The sequence below is a fragment of the Orcinus orca genome, chromosome 19, assembly GCF_937001465.1.
Source record: "Orcinus orca chromosome 19, mOrcOrc1.1, whole genome shotgun sequence".
Classification (NCBI taxonomy): domain Eukaryota; kingdom Metazoa; phylum Chordata; class Mammalia; order Artiodactyla; family Delphinidae; genus Orcinus; species Orcinus orca.
In genome coordinates this window covers 38,216,390-38,233,764 of record NC_064577.1, presented here as the reverse complement: position 1 = coordinate 38,233,764, position 17,375 = coordinate 38,216,390, and the positions used below count along the sequence as shown (strand labels likewise).

The 17,375-nt window shown below is 57.0% G+C and overlaps 1 protein-coding gene and 1 long non-coding RNA gene across 4 annotated transcripts in view; one reads left to right on the top strand and one right to left on the bottom strand.

Annotated features, from left to right (window-relative positions):
• Window positions 1-374: 374 nt before the first annotated feature.
• LOC117203591 (uncharacterized) lies at window positions 375-16,794 on the bottom strand. Of its 2 annotated transcripts, none has more exons than XR_007473260.1 (4): window positions 15,844-16,794; window positions 12,158-12,245; window positions 6,286-10,693; window positions 375-2,270 (listed from the first exon to the last, which is right to left on the bottom strand). It is a non-coding gene; the product is annotated as an uncharacterized LOC117203591 (long non-coding RNA). The 2 variants fall into 2 exon arrangements; XR_004486465.2 differs by having other exon boundaries at window positions 6,286-9,903; window positions 15,844-16,793.
• The window catches only part of WNT3 (Wnt family member 3), a 49,336-nt gene continuing 38,407 nt past the window's right edge, over window positions 6,447-17,375 (top strand). For both annotated transcript variants that reach the window (XM_033439007.2, XM_004275693.3), the window contains exon 1: window positions 6,447-6,578. In XM_033439007.2, the coding sequence (XP_033294898.1) occupies window positions 6,499-6,578 (80 nt within the window). In that variant the 5' untranslated portion in view covers window positions 6,447-6,498. The remainder of the gene's footprint in view (window positions 6,579-17,375) is intronic.

Here is a 17,375-nt window from a genome sequence, read left to right as displayed (position 1 = left end):
GCCCAAGGACTCGCCTACACCTGTGCCAGCCACAGCTACCTGTTCCTGGGTACCTGCTGGTGAGGCAGCTCTGACCCCATTGCGAGCTCACTGGATCCACATCCACATGTCCAGGCTCCTTGGGCCCAGAGCCAATGGTTGGGCCCATGTGAGTTTCCAGCAATGGCTGCTACTGGCTGCATTGTTTTGTGGGGAAGGTAATTAGCTGGCAGAACTCTGGAGGGTGCAAACCAGGATTTGACCAGAAATTTCTGTGTCATCTCCAAGGATAACAGCAGGCATTAGGCTTGCTCTATCCCATCTCCCTAATGGGCCCCCACAAAAGTCTCCCCACGAAGACGCCGGAGATGAAAAGAATCTTCACAGCTCTTACCTTGGTTTAAAGGAAATATTTATTTGATCTTCTGTTGGAAAACTGTGTCTCCCACAGATGGCAAGGCCTGGACAGTTTTTGGTCATCAGCGCTTACCCTGTGCTCTATGAAAATGTGTTGAATGAATGAGCCATCCCCCCACCCTGTGCACATAGAGCACCTACTGTGCTCCTGGGGTCCCCTTGAGGATGGACCATTCCTCCCCCAGAGCTTGGCCTCAGGCTTTGCCCACAGCAGGCGGAAAGTATGTGTTTGTGGGTGATGGGAAAAACGGAAACACTTTCCTGCCCTGAAGCCCAGGTGAAAGGGGGCCACAGCCTGGCTGAGGTTGGAGACAGAAGAAAGCAGAGATGGTTCCTGGGTTGCATCTGGGGCTCCCCTTCCTGGTTATGTCTCACCCACTGGGGAATGGAAAGAACACTGGGACCAAGAGAAACTACGTCAGCCACGCACAGACAGCCACGCAGAGGTCTGGCTCGACTTCCTCAAGGAAGAAGCACTTCCCCCGGCAGGAATGGGCCTTGGGTTAGAGCCCCAAGGCCTCAGGCAGGCCCAGTCATGTCTGGGTGTGGGCTCAGGGCTTGGAGGCAAAGGCAGAATAATGAAGGATGGAAAAAGACCGAAGAGTTGGAAGAAACGGAAAGTGGGGGAGGGAAAGAGGGGGCAGAGATGGGGGCTGGCAGCACGAGGCCCACCAAGCCCCAGGTGTCCTGTGTTGTGGTAACTTCCCGACAGGCTGCCAACCCCTGATCTCAGCCCGCTTGGGGCAGTGCAGGTGTCATCTGAGGGGGAAGCAGGTGCCAAAGCCGGAGTAGGGTAGCTAGGGGGGAGTGGCGAATTCTAGGTGCCAAGATCTCAAGATGGGGACCCCAAAGGGCCATAAGGACCTCAGACAATGGTCCCCCATCTGAGGCCTCAGCCGCTGCCTCCCCCCTTACTCCCTCAGCCAGTCATCGGCGGCGTTTATTAGGGGCCTGGGCCAGATCCCGCTCTGGGTGTTGGGCCTTCAGCAGAACTGAGATTTTCGAGTAGGAAAGAGACAACATTAAATGGGCAACTTAACAGACACATTCAATATGGAATATATGAAATACAAGGTCAGTGTTTAGGGCTATGCAGAAAAATAAAGTGGAGTAAGAGGCCCAGAGGAACAAGGTGGGGGAGCAGCTAGGAGGATGGGGCTGAGGGTCTCGCCGAAAAGGAGATTTTGAGGTGGGTCTCAAGTTGGGGTGTCAAACAAGATTTTCCTGAACAAATCCTTCTGGCAGAGGCTCCTGGGCGCCTGAGGAGCTGCTTAGCTGAGGCTGACAGGAGCAGAAAAAGCAACCCAAGACAGCCACTTACTCCTCAGCCCCTAAGAGGAGAAGAAAGAAACCCAGTATTTATTATTCGCCATCCTCAGTCTGGCGTTCTGTCAGCACGGTTCTCATTTAACGCTGACAACTCCCTATGAGATATAAAGTATTGTCTCCACCTCGGATGGCACAGAGGAGGCTCAGAGATAACAGGCAGCTGGCCAGGGGTGCCCCCAGCCCATTTTTCTGTTGTGCCCTCCCTTCTAAAGGACTTTGACCCCAAATCCCTTTCCAAAATGCCCTTGGGGAACTAGAGATGACTAAGACAGGAGGAACTACTGGGACAGGGAAAACCCCTTACCGCCCCACAGGTGGCACCTGTGATCTTGGGGTGCTGGTGGGCCAGGCCAGGAAGGACTCAGTGACATCACCCTGCCGTTTGCAGCCTTCCGTGTCTCGACACAAGGTTGAGGCAGCTGCACGGAACCCGCCTGATGCCCAGGAGTGGGAGCCCGGGGCCTCACATCACCCCGCCCGCGCCCGCGCCCTGCATCTCGGGCGTCCTGCGTCTGTGGCGCGGCCCACTCTCCCAGGGGAGCCACCTGGGTGGGGAGGAGAGGGGAGCCTGAAGCCACGCACACCTTATCCCCAGCTAAGCTCGGGGATTGCGAAGTAGATTAAAGGCATTCACTCACGAGGATGCCTACTTAACCGGGATCCCCAAAGATCCGGGCTGCTCACCGACAAAGGCTCCGGCTCCCAGCCCGCGGGGTCGGGGGCGGGGCGGAGCCACCTTCCTCGCCTGCAGACTTCCTGCCTTATTATCAGCACCGCCGCCAGGGGGCGCGCCGGGGCCGGGAGACCGAGAGGCTAGTGGGCTCCGGGTCGCCTTTGTGCGTTCGGTTGGCGTTTGTTGCTCACCTGTGTGCTTACCCAGTGCACGCTTCCGGCATTTCCAGGACGCTGCCTCTACACTGGGCGGTTTAAAGAAATCTCGTTTGATTAATTCCTGCGCCACCATCCACGCTGTGGACCACCTGCCTCCTGGTTGCCCTCTCCGGTTGTCTAGCTTTCTTTCTAGTGGCCTCCAAGGAAAACCTCGCTTGAAACCGTTCTGCGGCTCCTGTAGCTCTTGGGGTAAAGTTAAAAGCCCCTCTCTCGGTCGGAGTCCGTGGAGGGAGCTCCCACGCGCCCCCTTCATGCTGTTCCCCGCGGGAGTCGCGAGGTTGCAGACCTTCCGCACTTGCTGCTTACCCCGCCCGCAGCAGCTTTGCCCTCTCCCCTCACCCTCCCCAGGCTGGTCTGGGCTCCTGGCTCCTGGGCCCCAGCAGCCTTCGGGCAAGTTTCGAGCAAAAGTGAAGCGCACAGCGCTGGATCGAAGATGTCCTCCTCCTCCCTCCCCGCGATAGACGGGTAGCCCGCTGCGGGCGGGGATAAGGCTGGCTGCCCCGTCCTTTGTCTCGGCGGTGCCTCCGCAGGGGGCCCGGTTGGGCAGCGCTGAATACACAGCGGCCGACTGCTTGCCCCGGGGGAGCGCACGTAAAAGGGAACCTCGGGGCAGCTAGAGAGGTGGAGGTGGGATGGAGATGGGCGGTCACTCGGTCGGTCTGAGGTCCCGGACACTCACACAACACAGAGTGCTTCCCACGTGCCACCCCTCAGCCCCCAGGTCCCTTTCAAGAGGCCACCCTCCCACTCAGGCGGAGGCCTCGGGGTCCAACGCCCGGGAGCCTCCACCTCACCCGCCCTGGCTGGCCTTGGAGTGAATTTAACCCTTTCCCCACCGCGTGCAACCCTTCGTGCGGTTCGGGTGCCCATGAGAGAGGGCGTTTCCGTTCGTGACACTTGGCTCTGGGGTGCCCTCCCCCTCCTGGGCAGGGACCATTTCTGTGTTCCCACTGGCAGCGTTGGGCCGGCAGGAGGAAGGAAATTAAGTCTGTGTTGAAGGAAGGACACCTGGCAGGGGAGGGAAAGGGCTCAGGAATCCCCTCTTCTGGGGAGCTTTCAAATGGGGGGAAACCCCCACACAGTTTCCATTCTCCAGGGCGCCTTGCCCGGCCCGCTAGCAGGTTCCCACATCGCCCCATCCAGTCCGGCCGCTAGCAGGTTCCCACATCGCCCCATCTAGTCCTCTCCTTCTTCACTTCCTCAGTGTGAGGCTAGCAAAAGTCTGGGACTCCACCCTACCACCCACTTGTGTCCCTGTCTCTCTTCCATTCTCTGCCCCATGCTCAGGATCGGGATCTCCGGGTGCTCCCAGGCTGCCTGGAGAAGGCATCAGGATACACGCATCGCTTCAGGGAAAGGCCAGCCTTGCCTACACAGCCCAGGGCCACTGGCCGGGCGAGCCAACCCCCACCCCACCTGCAGCCTCGGGCATCTCCTGCCCCCACCTCCCAGGCTGGCACCTATGGAATTTGGGGACCCAGAAATGACCCCGAAGAGATCATCTAGTCCATCCCCCACCTGCCTCCTGGCCACCCTGAATCTGCAGTGGTGTCTTGGTGGCCAGGGAAAGGTAGCCCTCCTCAGCTCTCAGAAAGGTAGCCCTCCTCAGCTCTCAGAAAAACTGACAGGCAGGATTGGAGTTCCAGCGGGCACGTCTGATCAGAAAACCAGCTGAGAGCCCCCATTGGGGAGGACAGAGCTCCGAGTAGGACTTAGGGTGTGTGTGGAGGGCTCTCTACCCCTAGAGTCGGGGCCCTGAGGCTCCGCAGTCAGGGAAAATGGCAAATCCTCCGCAACCCCCTTTCCAGGTGAATCAGAAATACGGCACACCAGAATCAGCCCGCCACGGGGCCCTCTCTGAAGGTCCCCATCTCTGCAGCCTCCACCCCGTCCACTGTCCAGGGCAGGTTGGGGTTTTCTCTTCGCCTTGTTCATCCTTCCCCATCTCTGCCTCTCCCTCCCCTCTTCTTCCCCTTCTTTCTCCGTGGGCTCCCTCTGCTAGTCTCCCCTCCCTCTCCTCTCTCTCTCTTTCTCTCTCAGGCCCTCGCTTGTGCTCTCTCTCTTTTTTCACTACTCTGTCTCTCCCTTTTCTCCCCTTCCCTCCCCTCCTCTCTTTCATCTCCCCCCCACCCCCCCTCCAGTCGAACACCGGGCTAGGAACGCGGCAGAAGCTGTGACAAGCCCAGGCGGCTCTCCCGACCCTCGATGCCCCCGGGCCAGTTTTCCAAGCTCCCCGCGCCCATCACAGCCTTGTGCGGAGAGGGCTCTCGGGATGGGCAGGGGCAGTGGGTTCAAGCTATGGGCACGGGTGGCCCAGATCAAAGGCTAGGAATGTCTGGCCCTGGCGTGGACTTCCTCCAGCCATGCCCCCATCTGGCAGAGGGCCTGCCACTCCCAGCCTTGCAGCACTGGGGGTCAGCTCATTTGCTGCCCCTTCTGCCACAGTTCTGGGAGTCACTGCCCTCAATCCCTCTTACTGCCCTTGCTTTCTTTGCCCCAGGCCCAGGGATGATGCTCCAGCACCCATCCCTCGCCTGGGGTGCCTCTGGGGGCCTTGAGTGGCCTGGGAGCAGGGTTGCGGGGCAGGTGCCCAGGTGACAGAGGTCAAGGCCCCCCAAATCTGGCTTCCGTCTCAGCACCACTTAAGGCAGACCTAATTCCTTGACTCTGGAGAGGGAGAAGAGAGAAAGAACCCACGGAGGCCTTGGAAGGACTTCTTTCCTATGGCGAGGGGTGGGGTATTGGGATACATTTGGTGTCCACACAGGAAAGGGGGACGTTATCACCAAACCCCAGGTTGGAGCCCAGGGCCTCAGGCAGGAGAGTTGGGCAGGGGAGCGGGTCTCGATGGCAAGGAGGTCCTCCGAGGACCCCAGCTGCTTCCTATTGGGGCTACTGCGTTTCACGCGCCCCAAACTGTTCATCCACAAGATCCAAACGGGACCGCGGGTCGTCCTTCTGACCTGAGCCTGAGGCCAGCCCTGAACCCCTCTAGGAGGAGAAAGTGACCCGGCTCCCCGCGCAGGAAATGCAACTGGCTGCTGGTGTCAGTTGCAGGAAATGCAAAGGCAGCAGGAGGTCCCGATACCGATCTGATCCCTGACAAAAGACTCAAATGACACTCGGCTCTGTCCCCCGGCGCCGCCCGCAGCCAGACCTTCGAGCCTCCGCGGACCCTTCTGCGCGCCTCTCGGATACCCGGGAAGCGACCTCCCGCGGCTGGGTCGCGTGGCCGGCCCGCTCGCGGGCTCGGGAGGCTGGGAGGGGTTGCATTTTCCAACCCCCTCCGAGACCCTCGGATCCTGTCCTGCCCGAGCGAAGCTTCTGGAAACATCCCTGTGCTTTCTACTCTCGATTCCTCATAGGCCCAAGTCCCAAGAGGTCACGGTCTCCCGAGAGAAAAGGAGCCACCCATCAATACCCACGCCAACCTGGCACCACGTGAACGCCCCAGTCACAGCCCCGGCTCCCTAAACCTGGCTGGCGGGGGGCCGCGGCGGTCCCGCGCCAGCAGAGGGTCCAACGTGCCGTGTCCCCCCAAGTTCCCACTGTGTCCGGGGTGCGGGCTTTGCCCAAGTTTGCTGGGCGATGCCCTTCCCGGAGCCCGACTCGTGGGCCGGGCGGGAGGGGCGCGTGATTGACAGGCTGAACTACAGACTCATCTCTTACCTTAGGCCGCGGGCGCTGATTGGCTGCTCGCTGACATCCTCAAACCCGGCTGCTCCGCGCTGGGCTCGGGAGGGGGGCAGCTGCGGGTGGAGGTGCGCTTCTGACAAGCCCGAAAGTCATTTCCAATCTCAAGTGGACTTTGTTCCAACTATTGGGGGCGTCGCTCCCCCTCTTCATGGTCGCGGGCAAACTTCCTCCTCGGCGCCGCTTCTAATGGAGCCCCACCTGCTCGGGCTGCTCCTCGGCCTCCTGCTCTGTGGCACCAGGGTCCTCGCCGGCTACCCAATTTGGTGGTAAGACTCGCCTCTTATCTGCCCGCGGCCAGATTTCTCCGCGGAGCCCCAGGGAGGTGGGGGGCGCTAGCTGGGGGTGGGCTGCGGCAGGGCTGGGGCTCCTTTCTTCTTACCTCCCTCCAGCACCCCGACTCGCCCACCTCCCTGGATTTTCTGCTGGTGTCGCCTTCAGAATCCAACTCCTGGTTTCTCTGATAATCACCATTTTCCCTGCTACTCGCTGCAGAGGCTGGAGGACTTTCCCCGTCTCAGAATGTCTCTCATTCTTAGATCCTAACCCTCCACCCGTCCCAGTCTGGGGGCCCCGAAGACCCTCCATTTGCTTGCAGTTGGCTTTCTGGAAATCCAGCGATGTCCCTGGGGCCCAGCCACTCCTCTTCTCCATTTTGGGGTCTTCATGGGCAAAATCATCCTGTTCCTTCATTGCCACCCTCACCTCCTCCGGCGCCTCCCTCAGGAGATTTCCCCACAATAACCCCCCTGTGCCTTCAGATTTTAGACCCCAGTCGCTTCAGGGATCCCCCAGGGCAGGGGGGTGGGGGGTGGATTTCATCAGATTCTCCCCACTCTGCTCTAGATGAATCTGGAGCCTCAGAAGTGAATATGGTATTTGCTGATCCGAGATGCCATTGAATTCAGATTTAATTCATTTCTTGCTTGTCCATCCTGGCAAAAGCGGGGCTTCTTGAAAATGTAGTTGTTTGGGAGGGGGTGGGTTTGTTCTTTGACCAAAAACCCAATTCTCCATGTCAAATTCGTTCCTTTTGGAAAAACCCGAGGACCGAGGAGAAAGGGAGAGAGGGAGAGGAGGATCCCGGTCCCCGAGAAATGTGGATACAAAAGACATTTTTAGTAAATAAGGCTGGGAAACCAGGCGCGGTGTTTTGGCGGGGGCCGGGTGGGGGCTGTGCGTGTGTGGGGGAACTGGCCGTGGAGTAAACAGCCCTTTGGGAGCCCCAGTTCCAGGGAGTCCCCTTGTTTTCCAAGCGGCCTCATCGACACCCAGCAGGTCCCAGAGGCCAGAGGGGAAAGACACACTGAAACCAGTTCTCTAAATTACACCCCGCCTCTCCTCAGTCTCCAGCCCCCTGCATTCCGGAAAACTTTAATTAAAGAATCTTCCCCTCCTGGATGTAGGAGAGGCTCGGCCAGGGGGTGGGGGGGTGTGGAAGGTGAGGAGGAAGAATTTGGGATCTGTGAGTTAGCAGAGGGACTGTGGCCCTGGAATGAAAGTCAGAGAGGAGTGCCACCTGCGTGTCCCCCTTTCCCTTAACCACCCTTTGCCCAGCTTGGGATAGGGGCAGCAGAGCAAGGAGATTTGGGGCCACACCCCGAGTCTGCCTGCAGCTGTTTGGGGGTGGCAGCATTTGTGTCTGGGTGTTTGGGGGGGTCAGGATGGGAATAAGAGCAGGGTATGGCCAAGGGTCTCCATTTAGAGGGTACTGAGAGTTGCTCCCAGGACAGACATCCAAGGGGAGGTCTTTCTTCTGCCCAGCCCTTCCTTCCCCGTGGCGATGGGCTGGCCTGAGGCCTCCTGTACATAAAGAAGTCCCCAGGGTGGCCGGGGCAGCCAGGGATGCCAGGTTGGGGACTTTGCCAGTTGCGAGGAAGGCTGCTGCAGAAACCAATCCTGCCCCCTGGCCCTTCCCGACCCTCTTGCCATCCCCCGCCCAAGGCCATGCTGTTCTCTTCTTCCACAGGGACCTTGGGGGTGGGCGGGGAGGGTGGGAGGAGAGGGCTTGGAGCCCCATAGGCTGCAGGAAGCAAGGGGGGAAGACCAGCTTCCCCTATCCTATGAACTGGACAAGAGCACTTCCGGGGTCAATGCTGGTGGTTGGGGGGTCTGCTGTGTAATGGTGTATTGGGGAGCATCCCGATAGGGACCACCCAATAGGAAGATGTTGGAAAAACCTGGAAAGCCAGGACATTGGCCCTAACATAATGCTGGACACATGGCTTGTTTGGGGTTGGCGGGGACAGGGATGCTGCTTTGTCTGAGCAGTGTGTGTGTGTGTGTGTGTGTGTGTGTGTGTGTGTGTGTGTGTGTAGGTCTCTGACCCTAAGGAGTGTCATCTGTACACTAGTGTGCCTCTGTGTGAAGGAGTGTCTGTACCTGCAACTGGATGACTGTGGACGTGAACTTGTGTGAGACGTGCCTGAGGGTCCCATGGCCCGTGACAGGGTGTACTGTGTGTCTGCACACGAGTGTCAGCAAGTGGTTGATTCTATGTGAGCGTGTGTGTATGAGACAGAGAAAGTCTACAAGTATCTATGCCCATGTAAAGGTCAGCACCTGTGTCTGCTTATGACACCACATGACTATGTTCATGACCAGGCATGTGAGCGGGGTGTGTGTGTGTGCGTGCGTCTGCACGCGCGCACGTCTGCATGCGTGCACGTGTCTTCATGATTGTATGAGGGGAGAGCTCCACAGATGTCTCTGTGCATGGATATCAGTGCTCATGGCCATGAGCTGATTGTGAGTACGAGTGTGGCGAGGGCTATGTCTGAGTTTGCCTGTGACCCTGTCCTCAAGTGCTAGTGACCATGGCTGGGCCCATGGCTATGGATAGGTTCGCAGACATATGACCTGTAAGTGTGAACGACATCCCAAACTTGGGTGCTTGGTGGGCGTCCATGGTCCTGGAGGGACAGTCCAGCAGACACAGACAAGGGTCTAATGAGGAAGCTGCAAGGGCCACAGTGACCTGGGATCCAGGGCTGGGCAGCATGGAGAAGGGGGACGGCACAGAGCCTTCTTTGGCACAAGCTCATCCTGTCTGTCTGAGGACTGTGGTCACCAGCCCTCCCCTCTTACACCGTTTGTCTTTGGGCTTGGAGCTAGGGTGGTGGGTGTCATGTTCTCGGGGCCAGGGCAGGGGGCCAGGGCTGGGACAGTGACAGTAGAGTAGAGGGGCCTCAGATTCCTATTCCTGCTCTGCCCCCAGGGCAGCCAGATACCAGTTCTTTAGCCCATCACGGCCTGCGCTCTTTGGCCCTCCCAGCTCACACATTCCCTAGGAGAGACTTTAGGGGGAAATAGTTCAGCTGGGATTTCTGCCCCCATCACCCCTCAAGGAGGGCACCCCCATCCCAAGCGTTCTGTGCTGCTCAGGCCCCAGCCCTGAGAGAAGGTAGACCAGAAGCCTGAGCTACAAGGGGCCTCAGACAGAGGCTCATGGAAGGAAGAGACACGTTCCAGGGCCTCGCAGCCAGGTAGTGGCGGAGCTGGGACAGGAAGCAGTGGCAGCAGCACTGATTTCTATAATTCTTCTTGTCAGTCCCAGTTAGCGCCTGGTAGAGGAACTTGTCTTTCTTTTCCTTCCTGGGGGAAAAATGAACGATCTTATTAGGGCCCAGCCTAGTGCCTGCTGCATTCCGGAGGCAGAGGCCCTGATGGAAGGGGCCTGTGCTGGGGGTCGGGAGCCCCCCTCTGTGGGACACATCCCTCTGGGTCTCTGTTTCCTTACTCAGGAATCACCAGCCTGCCCCTGCTTCACAGCTTGGGTGAAAGTGCTCCGCAGAAGTCAAGGGCAGTGAGCTGGGCAATAACAGCTGAGTTCTCTCTCCACCATCCTGGGAGCCATTTCCCCACTCGAGCACTTGCCCTAAGTCCTGCCTCAGTTTCCCCATCTGTCCGATGTCCCGCTGCCTCCCCCACCCACTCCCACCTCCACCCGCCTTTCAGAGGCTTGCGAACATGTTCAGTCAAACCCCGTGGGGGTCAGTGGGCTGGGCCCAGGGAGGCACCTGGAGACTGCGGGGGAGGAAGGCCCCAGGCCAGGTGTTAACACTTGTAACAGGCAGGAATTACAGCTGGCTGGGGCTGGGGCTGGCGAGGAGCTGAGCTGGCTGGAGGCTGTTGATCCCACAGACAGACAGACAGACAGATGGGCAGATACCAGATCGGATGGCCAGGCTTTAACCGGGTGGTCTCTCCCTTCCAGGGCAGGCCTTACCCTGGGGGGATGTGGTGGGGAAATTAATCCAGGTCTCTTGGAAGTGAGTTAACAGCCCTCCTGCCCACCCCACCCCCATTGTGGGCGGGGCTTGCTGTCCAAAGGGAGCAAAATTGGTTACTGATCTGTTTGTCTTCTGATGGGACCACATTTTCCCTAAAAAACAAAAACAAAAACAAACTAACCAAACAAACAACGACAAAACGCAGGTCAAATGTTACTCTAATACCAGGAGCCTGGAGCTGAGTTATGTTCTTGGAAGAACCTGCTTTAATATGTGGGGGGGGAAGGTATGGGGGGGTGGGAAGGGGTAGCAGTCGGGGAAAATTCTCCCAGAATCTCAGAGCATTTTATCAACAGCTCTGTGACCATGAGGTGAGGGATGGGTAGTATCTGGGCTCTGAGCATCTCCCTCACCCCAGGTATCCTGAGGGCCCCCTGGTCTGGGGAGGGCCTGGGACAGCTGCCTGGTGGAAAGAACTTTTGCAGGGAGGTCAAAAGAGGCAGGAGCTGGACTGCAGTGCCAAGTCCTTTAGTGGGCACGCTCCCCTCCCTTCCTGCAGCTTTCCCAGTGGCAAACCCGGCCAGGCCCTGCCAGCACCCACACCCTGTGGCATCTGGGTGCTTGCTCAATCACTGGTGCAGGTGGAGAAACTGAGGCAGACAGAGAGGGCCCTAGGTAGAAATCCCCAAAGAATAGACGCAGCCAAGCAGGTATCTCCCATCCTTCCCACTACAGAACCTAATGCTAACAAACCTGAACGGTACTCAGGCAGATGTAGGATGGAGAAGGTGTTATGGCCCAAGTGGGCGAAGGGAGCTATGAGCTTGGCGTTTTCCCTAGACTTTGAATAGCTCTCTCCTGGGTCTGGCAGGAGACAGGGAGCTTGGGGTTGGGGCAGGAGAGGTGACTCTTCTCAGAGGATGTAGCTATCGGACCCTTCCAGGGAGCGTGGGAAAAACCAAGACCTTTCTGGCTTCAGAATGTGGCCAGCCCAGGGCTTGGGGGGGACCTGGCCTTCTAGCCTTTTCTGCCCACCCTGCCATGAGCCACAGGATCCTTCTAAAGCCACCGAGGAGGGAAAGGACAGTCTCTACTCCCTGTCCCTAGCTGGGGGAGGAGGTTAGCCTGACCCCTTCCTCACAGGTTAGTGCCATCCTGATGCTACAGCTACACGTTCATGTTACTTGGGTGCCAGGAAGTGGGTAGAGCTTGAATGGAGGGACCTGTGTCTGGGTGTGGCGTTTACCAGTGACTGGCTGTGCGACCCAGGAAGAGTCCCTTTCCTCTTCTGTGCTTTAAGCCCTGTCCTCCCTCTGGGCTTCATTTTTCTTGAGCAGCCTGAGGGATGCCTTCTGCCTCTTGGAGTCTACAGGGCTATGACAGGGAGCTGATTCACGGCTGTGAAGCAGGGAGCTCCAGGTGGCCCCAGTGCCACTACCCCCGGGAGCCTATCTCCCCCAACCCTCCCTCGCCATTCAGACAGTCAGAGCCTGCCTTAAGCAGCCCAGCCCTTTCGTTCTGCAGCCCCATCTGACCTACATCCCAAAGCTGGCTGCCCCACTACTGCCAAGCCTGCCTGCTTGCACCCCCAAACCTCATTTTCCCCAAACACTCACGTTCCTCTGGAGCCAGGCTGCCTACATTCACGTTCACACGCTGGGCAACCTAGGGCAAGTTCACCTCTCCAAGCCTCAGTTTCCCCATCTGTAAAATGAGAACAGTGACTGTTTCTACCTCACAGGGTTGTTGTGAAGATTAAATGAGTGAGTACACGTAAAGCTCCCTAAATAATGCCCGGCATACCGGAAGTACTATATACATATTATTTTCACCCCCTGTGTGCAAGCTATTTTGACTCCTTTAAGTCCTGGATCTAAACTTGCCTCTTCCAAGAAGTCCTCCCAGGTTGGCCCCACGTGGCTCTGTTTTCTCCTTATCCTCAGAGCCAGCTCGCCCTGTTATACTTGGTACTGGTGACCATGAGCCTGTGGCTTTATGCTTAACCTGAGGAAGTTAGGCTGGGCTAACCTAAGCTCAGCTGTTTGCCTGCCCAGGAAAGGGGTGGGTAGAGAGGGCACTGTCGTCTCCCCTAACCCTCCTCCCATCCTACAGTTTGCTGGACTCTTGCAGCCACTGCCATTTCCAGCTGAGCCACCTTGGGCTAGGCCAGGGAGGGGTAGGGGAGGCAGGTTCACGGCAGGGGGGTTGGGAGGGGGGGAGTGGCACTGGGGCCGCCTGGAGCAGCCCGAGCAGAAGTTACTCCTCCAGGAGCTGAGAGATGATTCAGAAGGTGATTTATAGACGGAAGGCAGAAAGCTTGGCTCCTGGCAGAGGCCTGCTGCTTAATTACATTCTTTGGGGGGTGGAGGTATGAGTGGGGCAGCAGCAGGGGAGCACCTTCTACCCCCTCCCCCTCCAGATCTTGTCCCTGTAGCTGCCCCAACTCCAAGCAGGGTCCCTTGGTCTCATGCTGCTAGAGAGGGAATTCCCTGTTCTCAATGAGAGACTAGGCCGGGGGGCAGGAAGAGCTTCTGGGGGTCAAGGGGGTGGAGAAAAAGGGAAGAGGCCGGAGTCCCAGCTCCTGGGACTCCTGCAGGGGAGTCTGGGATGCAGAGGGGGCTGGAGATCACTTGGTCTCCTCCCTGCTCCTGGGCAGGTGAATAGCTAACCCACCTGGGCAGAGGGTTTCTAGAATCTTCCTGAGGGTGCAACCCCATACTTTCCCCCCAGTGGCCTATCCTACAGCTGCTTCAGGGTTCTTCCTTCAAGTTGGCTTCATTTCTGTTGCTTGGTTCTCAGTGGGCTGGGGGCTGGGGATCTGGCTCTGTGCTCAGAGACTGAAACCCAGTTCTTCGGCGTTAGGCAACCTGTGGTACGTGGCACAGTGGCCGCCTTAGATCCAGAAGGTTCTCCAGGCAGGGTCAGCCTTGCATCGGAGGGAGAGAAACTTTCTTATCCTCACATTAAACTAATGTCTCAGGGAGTTGCCACAATTCAACTGCTAAAGCTAAAATCACTTCTGTGCCGCTAACAAGCAGTCCCCGTTCTGTTGGTTACCGGCTGTGGTGATGTCTGGGTTCCCTCTATGAACACTGACCCGTGCGGCAACCAGCCTGACATCTCTCCACTGTTCCTCAGTTCCCATGCAGCCTCCATCACAGCTTTGAAACCCCCAAACTCCGCCTCTAGTTCTTGAGGCCAGCAAGGTGTGTGTCGGGGGCAGGGGGTAGGGAAGCCCAGGCCGATGGAGTCTGTTTAGCGTGCACAGCCGGGAGGAGTTGGCAGGGGTCAGGATGGGGACACTAGACAGCTCTCTGGTTCCCCCTGAGGCGAGCCTTCTCAAAATGGCCTCATTATGTGTGTGGAGTGAATTCCAGAAATGTCAGGCACACCCATACATCTAGGGGAAGTATGTTGGGAGACAAGAGGGGGCAGTGTGGGGCGGTGAGAGGTTTCTGGGCAGGGAGTTAGGAAACCTGAGACCCGGCTCTGCCACTGGTTGCAGTGTGACATTAGGCAAGTCCCTTCACTGTTCTTGACTCAGTAAATAGGGGAGTTGAACAAGCTGCTGGCCTTGGACTTCCAGCTATTCGGATTATCTGTGTCTGGTACGTGGTTGGGGGCGGTCACTTGAGAGCTGACCTCAGGGCAGTGTGGGGAGGACTGAGCCCAAAACTTTATACTCAAACAGCTGTGAGGTCATGGATGAGTCTCTAACCTCCCCGGGCCTCGGTTTTCTCATCTGCAAAATGGGCCATGATAAGGCTATTAAGAGCTTCAGAGGAATACTCTTTACGAAAGCCCTTGAGAAACATGAAGTTCTTTCCAGAGAAGCTCTCTATCATTGCTGGTCCTACCAGAAAAGAGGAGTAAGAGCCAGCCCCTAGTCAAAGGGTGCTAAGGATGGACCTGGCAGGACCCTCTGAGTCTTTGAGCTTGAGATTTGGTATTTCCAGCAGAGGAGGAAGGAATGGGAGCCGGACAGGGGAGTTCTCAGCTCCTTCCTGAGGGGGTCTTGAGGTTCAGTGGGGAACACCAAGGGGAGAGAGCAGAGGTCGGAGGTCAAGTGGCCACAGGGCATGCCCAGGTTCACCCGAACTAGTGCAGAGATCACAGGCCTGACCTGGGCTTAGCCAGGTGTAGGATTTCTAAGCAGGGACACAGTGGTGGGAGATGGGAGTAGAGGTTAGGAGGAGGAAGGGGAAAGGGCCAGGAGCTGGAAGGGGCTCTTCTGAGGTCTGTGGCCGTCAGGAAATCCAATCACCTGGATGGGCACCAGCAAACTGGGAAACCATTCACTCAAGCTAGGCTGGAAAAACAGGAAGGACCGTGTGTGTGTGTGTGTGTGTGTGTGTGTGTGTGTGCGGCTCCCTCCCTCCCTCCCTCCCTCCCTCCCTCCCTCCCTCCCTCCCTCCCTCCCTCTCTCTCTCTCTCTCCCCCTCCCTCCCTCCCTCCCTCCCTCCCTCCCTCCCTCTCTCTCTCTCTCTCTCCCCCTCCCTCCCTCCCTCCCTCCCTCCCTCTCTCTCTCTCTCTCTCTCTCTCTCTCTCTCTCTCTCTCTCTCTCTCTCTCTCTCTCTCTCTCTCTCTCTCTCTCTCTCTCTCTCTCTCTCTCTCTCTCTCTCTCTCTCTCTCTCTCTCTCTCTCTCTCTCTCTCTCTCTCTCTCTCTCTCTCTCTCTCTCTCGGTGGTGAGGGGGATGGGAGCAACAGGACCAAACGCCCTGCCCCTGGGCACAGAGTCCCACTTATCTGCCAGAGCCAGCTGGGCCAGCGAGGAAAACCAAGGAAAACCAATCTCTCCTCGCAGGGCCCATTGGGAATGCAAATAGGGGCTGCGGCAGCGGGAGTGAGCCAGCCTCCTGCATCCTGTCCGGCTCACCACGAATCTCCCTAACCTGGCTTTCTGAGGCTGTGTCTCCCCTGCTCTAAAACCTCCCATGGTTCCCCACTCCTTGTCTGGCACCGAGGCTCCCTAGGCTTGGCCTCCACCCATATCAGCTGTACCTTTCTTAATCCCCCACGAGCCTCCCAACATCCCTCTGTGCCTGTTCATGGAAATACTTCGCCACCTCCTCTCTCCCCTCCCCACACGCAACTGCTGAAATTCCATTTTGCTTTCCAGACCCAGACCAAAATCCTCTTCCTTTGGGAAGCCCTCCTAGATTCCCGAACCATTGCCCTGCAAGCAGGGAATATGTCATCACTCCCTTCCCTCCCCACCTCCCCCCAGCCATGCCATGTATTCCCACCACCTTCTCCCACGGGCTGTGGGCATCTTCTGCTCCTCTACCAGACTACAGATACCTTTTAGCCGCCTCGTGCTCTCCTCCCCCAGTGCCGAGCATATGGTGGGGGTCAGTAAACAAAAACACAGCTCCGTGCTGCATGTAAAGGCAAGCGGGCAAAAGAGGTTCTGAAGAGAGCCAGCTGCACACGGTGAATCACGACAGTGCCGTGAGCGGACTGGAGGAGCAGAATGAATTAAAACCTCGTCCCTGGGTGTGACCCGGGGTTCAGGGCTCCGAGCACAGTGCTTCTGCTGACTTTGAAAGGCAGCTGAAACTGATTCTCATTGCTCAGCTCAGGCCCTACGTGGCTAACAGCCCCTAGGTTCAGAGGGTACCCAAGAGGATGGGACCCTGATCTGAGTAGGCTGCCGTCCCAGAAGCTGAGGTGCACCTTGTCTCCGTGGGCTCAGTTCCCCTGGGGTTATTTTTTCCATCCCAGCTCCATTTGCAAATGTTTCCTATCCGTGCCATTATTTCTCCCTCACAGCTCACATGATGCTTAGGTGTCTGAGTCTTTAGCTTAAAAATCCCATTCGGTGGGACTTGTTTCCCTATCCAGGCGTGGGTCAGTATGTTTGTTAATGGTGTGTATGTGCCGGTCCCTATACACCCATCATGATTTAGAACGAAACCCTGCCCATTTTACAGATGAGGACTCAGGGCACAAAGCCTGTGCTCTGAACCCAGGCTCTGTTGGGCCCAAAGCTTTTTCCTTCTACCACCATTCAGACTCAAAAGTGGATTTCTTGGGAATTCCCTGGCAGTCCAGTGGTTAGGATTCCACGCTTCCACTGCAGGGGACCCGGATTCGAGCCCTGGTTGGGGAATTAAGATCCTGCAATCCGGCATGGCCAAAAAAAAAAAAAAAAAAAGTGGACTTCTTACATGCGGCAGGAATTTACTTATTCATATTCTATGTTGGTCCTCAAAGGATGGCTTTGAGTCAAGATTACATTTGACCTTCAACTTGAAAGCTGCTGCTTTGTGTTTGTTGATACTATTTCTGAACCTCTGGGAGGTCTCTTATTTGGGGACATGTGCAAGTCACTGGCAAGCTTTCCACATCTACGAAACTGGCAGTAGTGGCGCTGTGACTGTTTTGTTGCCTGGGTGGGAGTGGAGGGAGGGTGGCCTTGGGCAAGTCACTACTTCCCGGGCCTTCGTTTTCTCACCTGTGAAATAGGAAGACGGTAGAGTCATGACCTCTCACCCCTCACATTACTTCCAGCTGTAAGATTTCTCATTCTACTTAATCCCTTATGCTCCTTTGCATCCAGCCCCCATCACACATACCAGAAAACAATAGGACAGAATCCTCTTTCTTGCCCCAAACAATTCTTGTGTTAGTATCTCTGATATAGATGATTTTTTACTTGACCTTTATACTTCAATATTCACCTTGATCTCTCTCTGAGGAGCTAGGATGATTCCTCCTTGCAGTTAAAGTATGTTTCCCTTTCTGTCCTGACTGTGAGAAAACTAAGTCAAACGTGAGCTCAGTCCTTGCACCTGTATTGACCTTGACTTGGTGTATTTGTCATCTTTTTC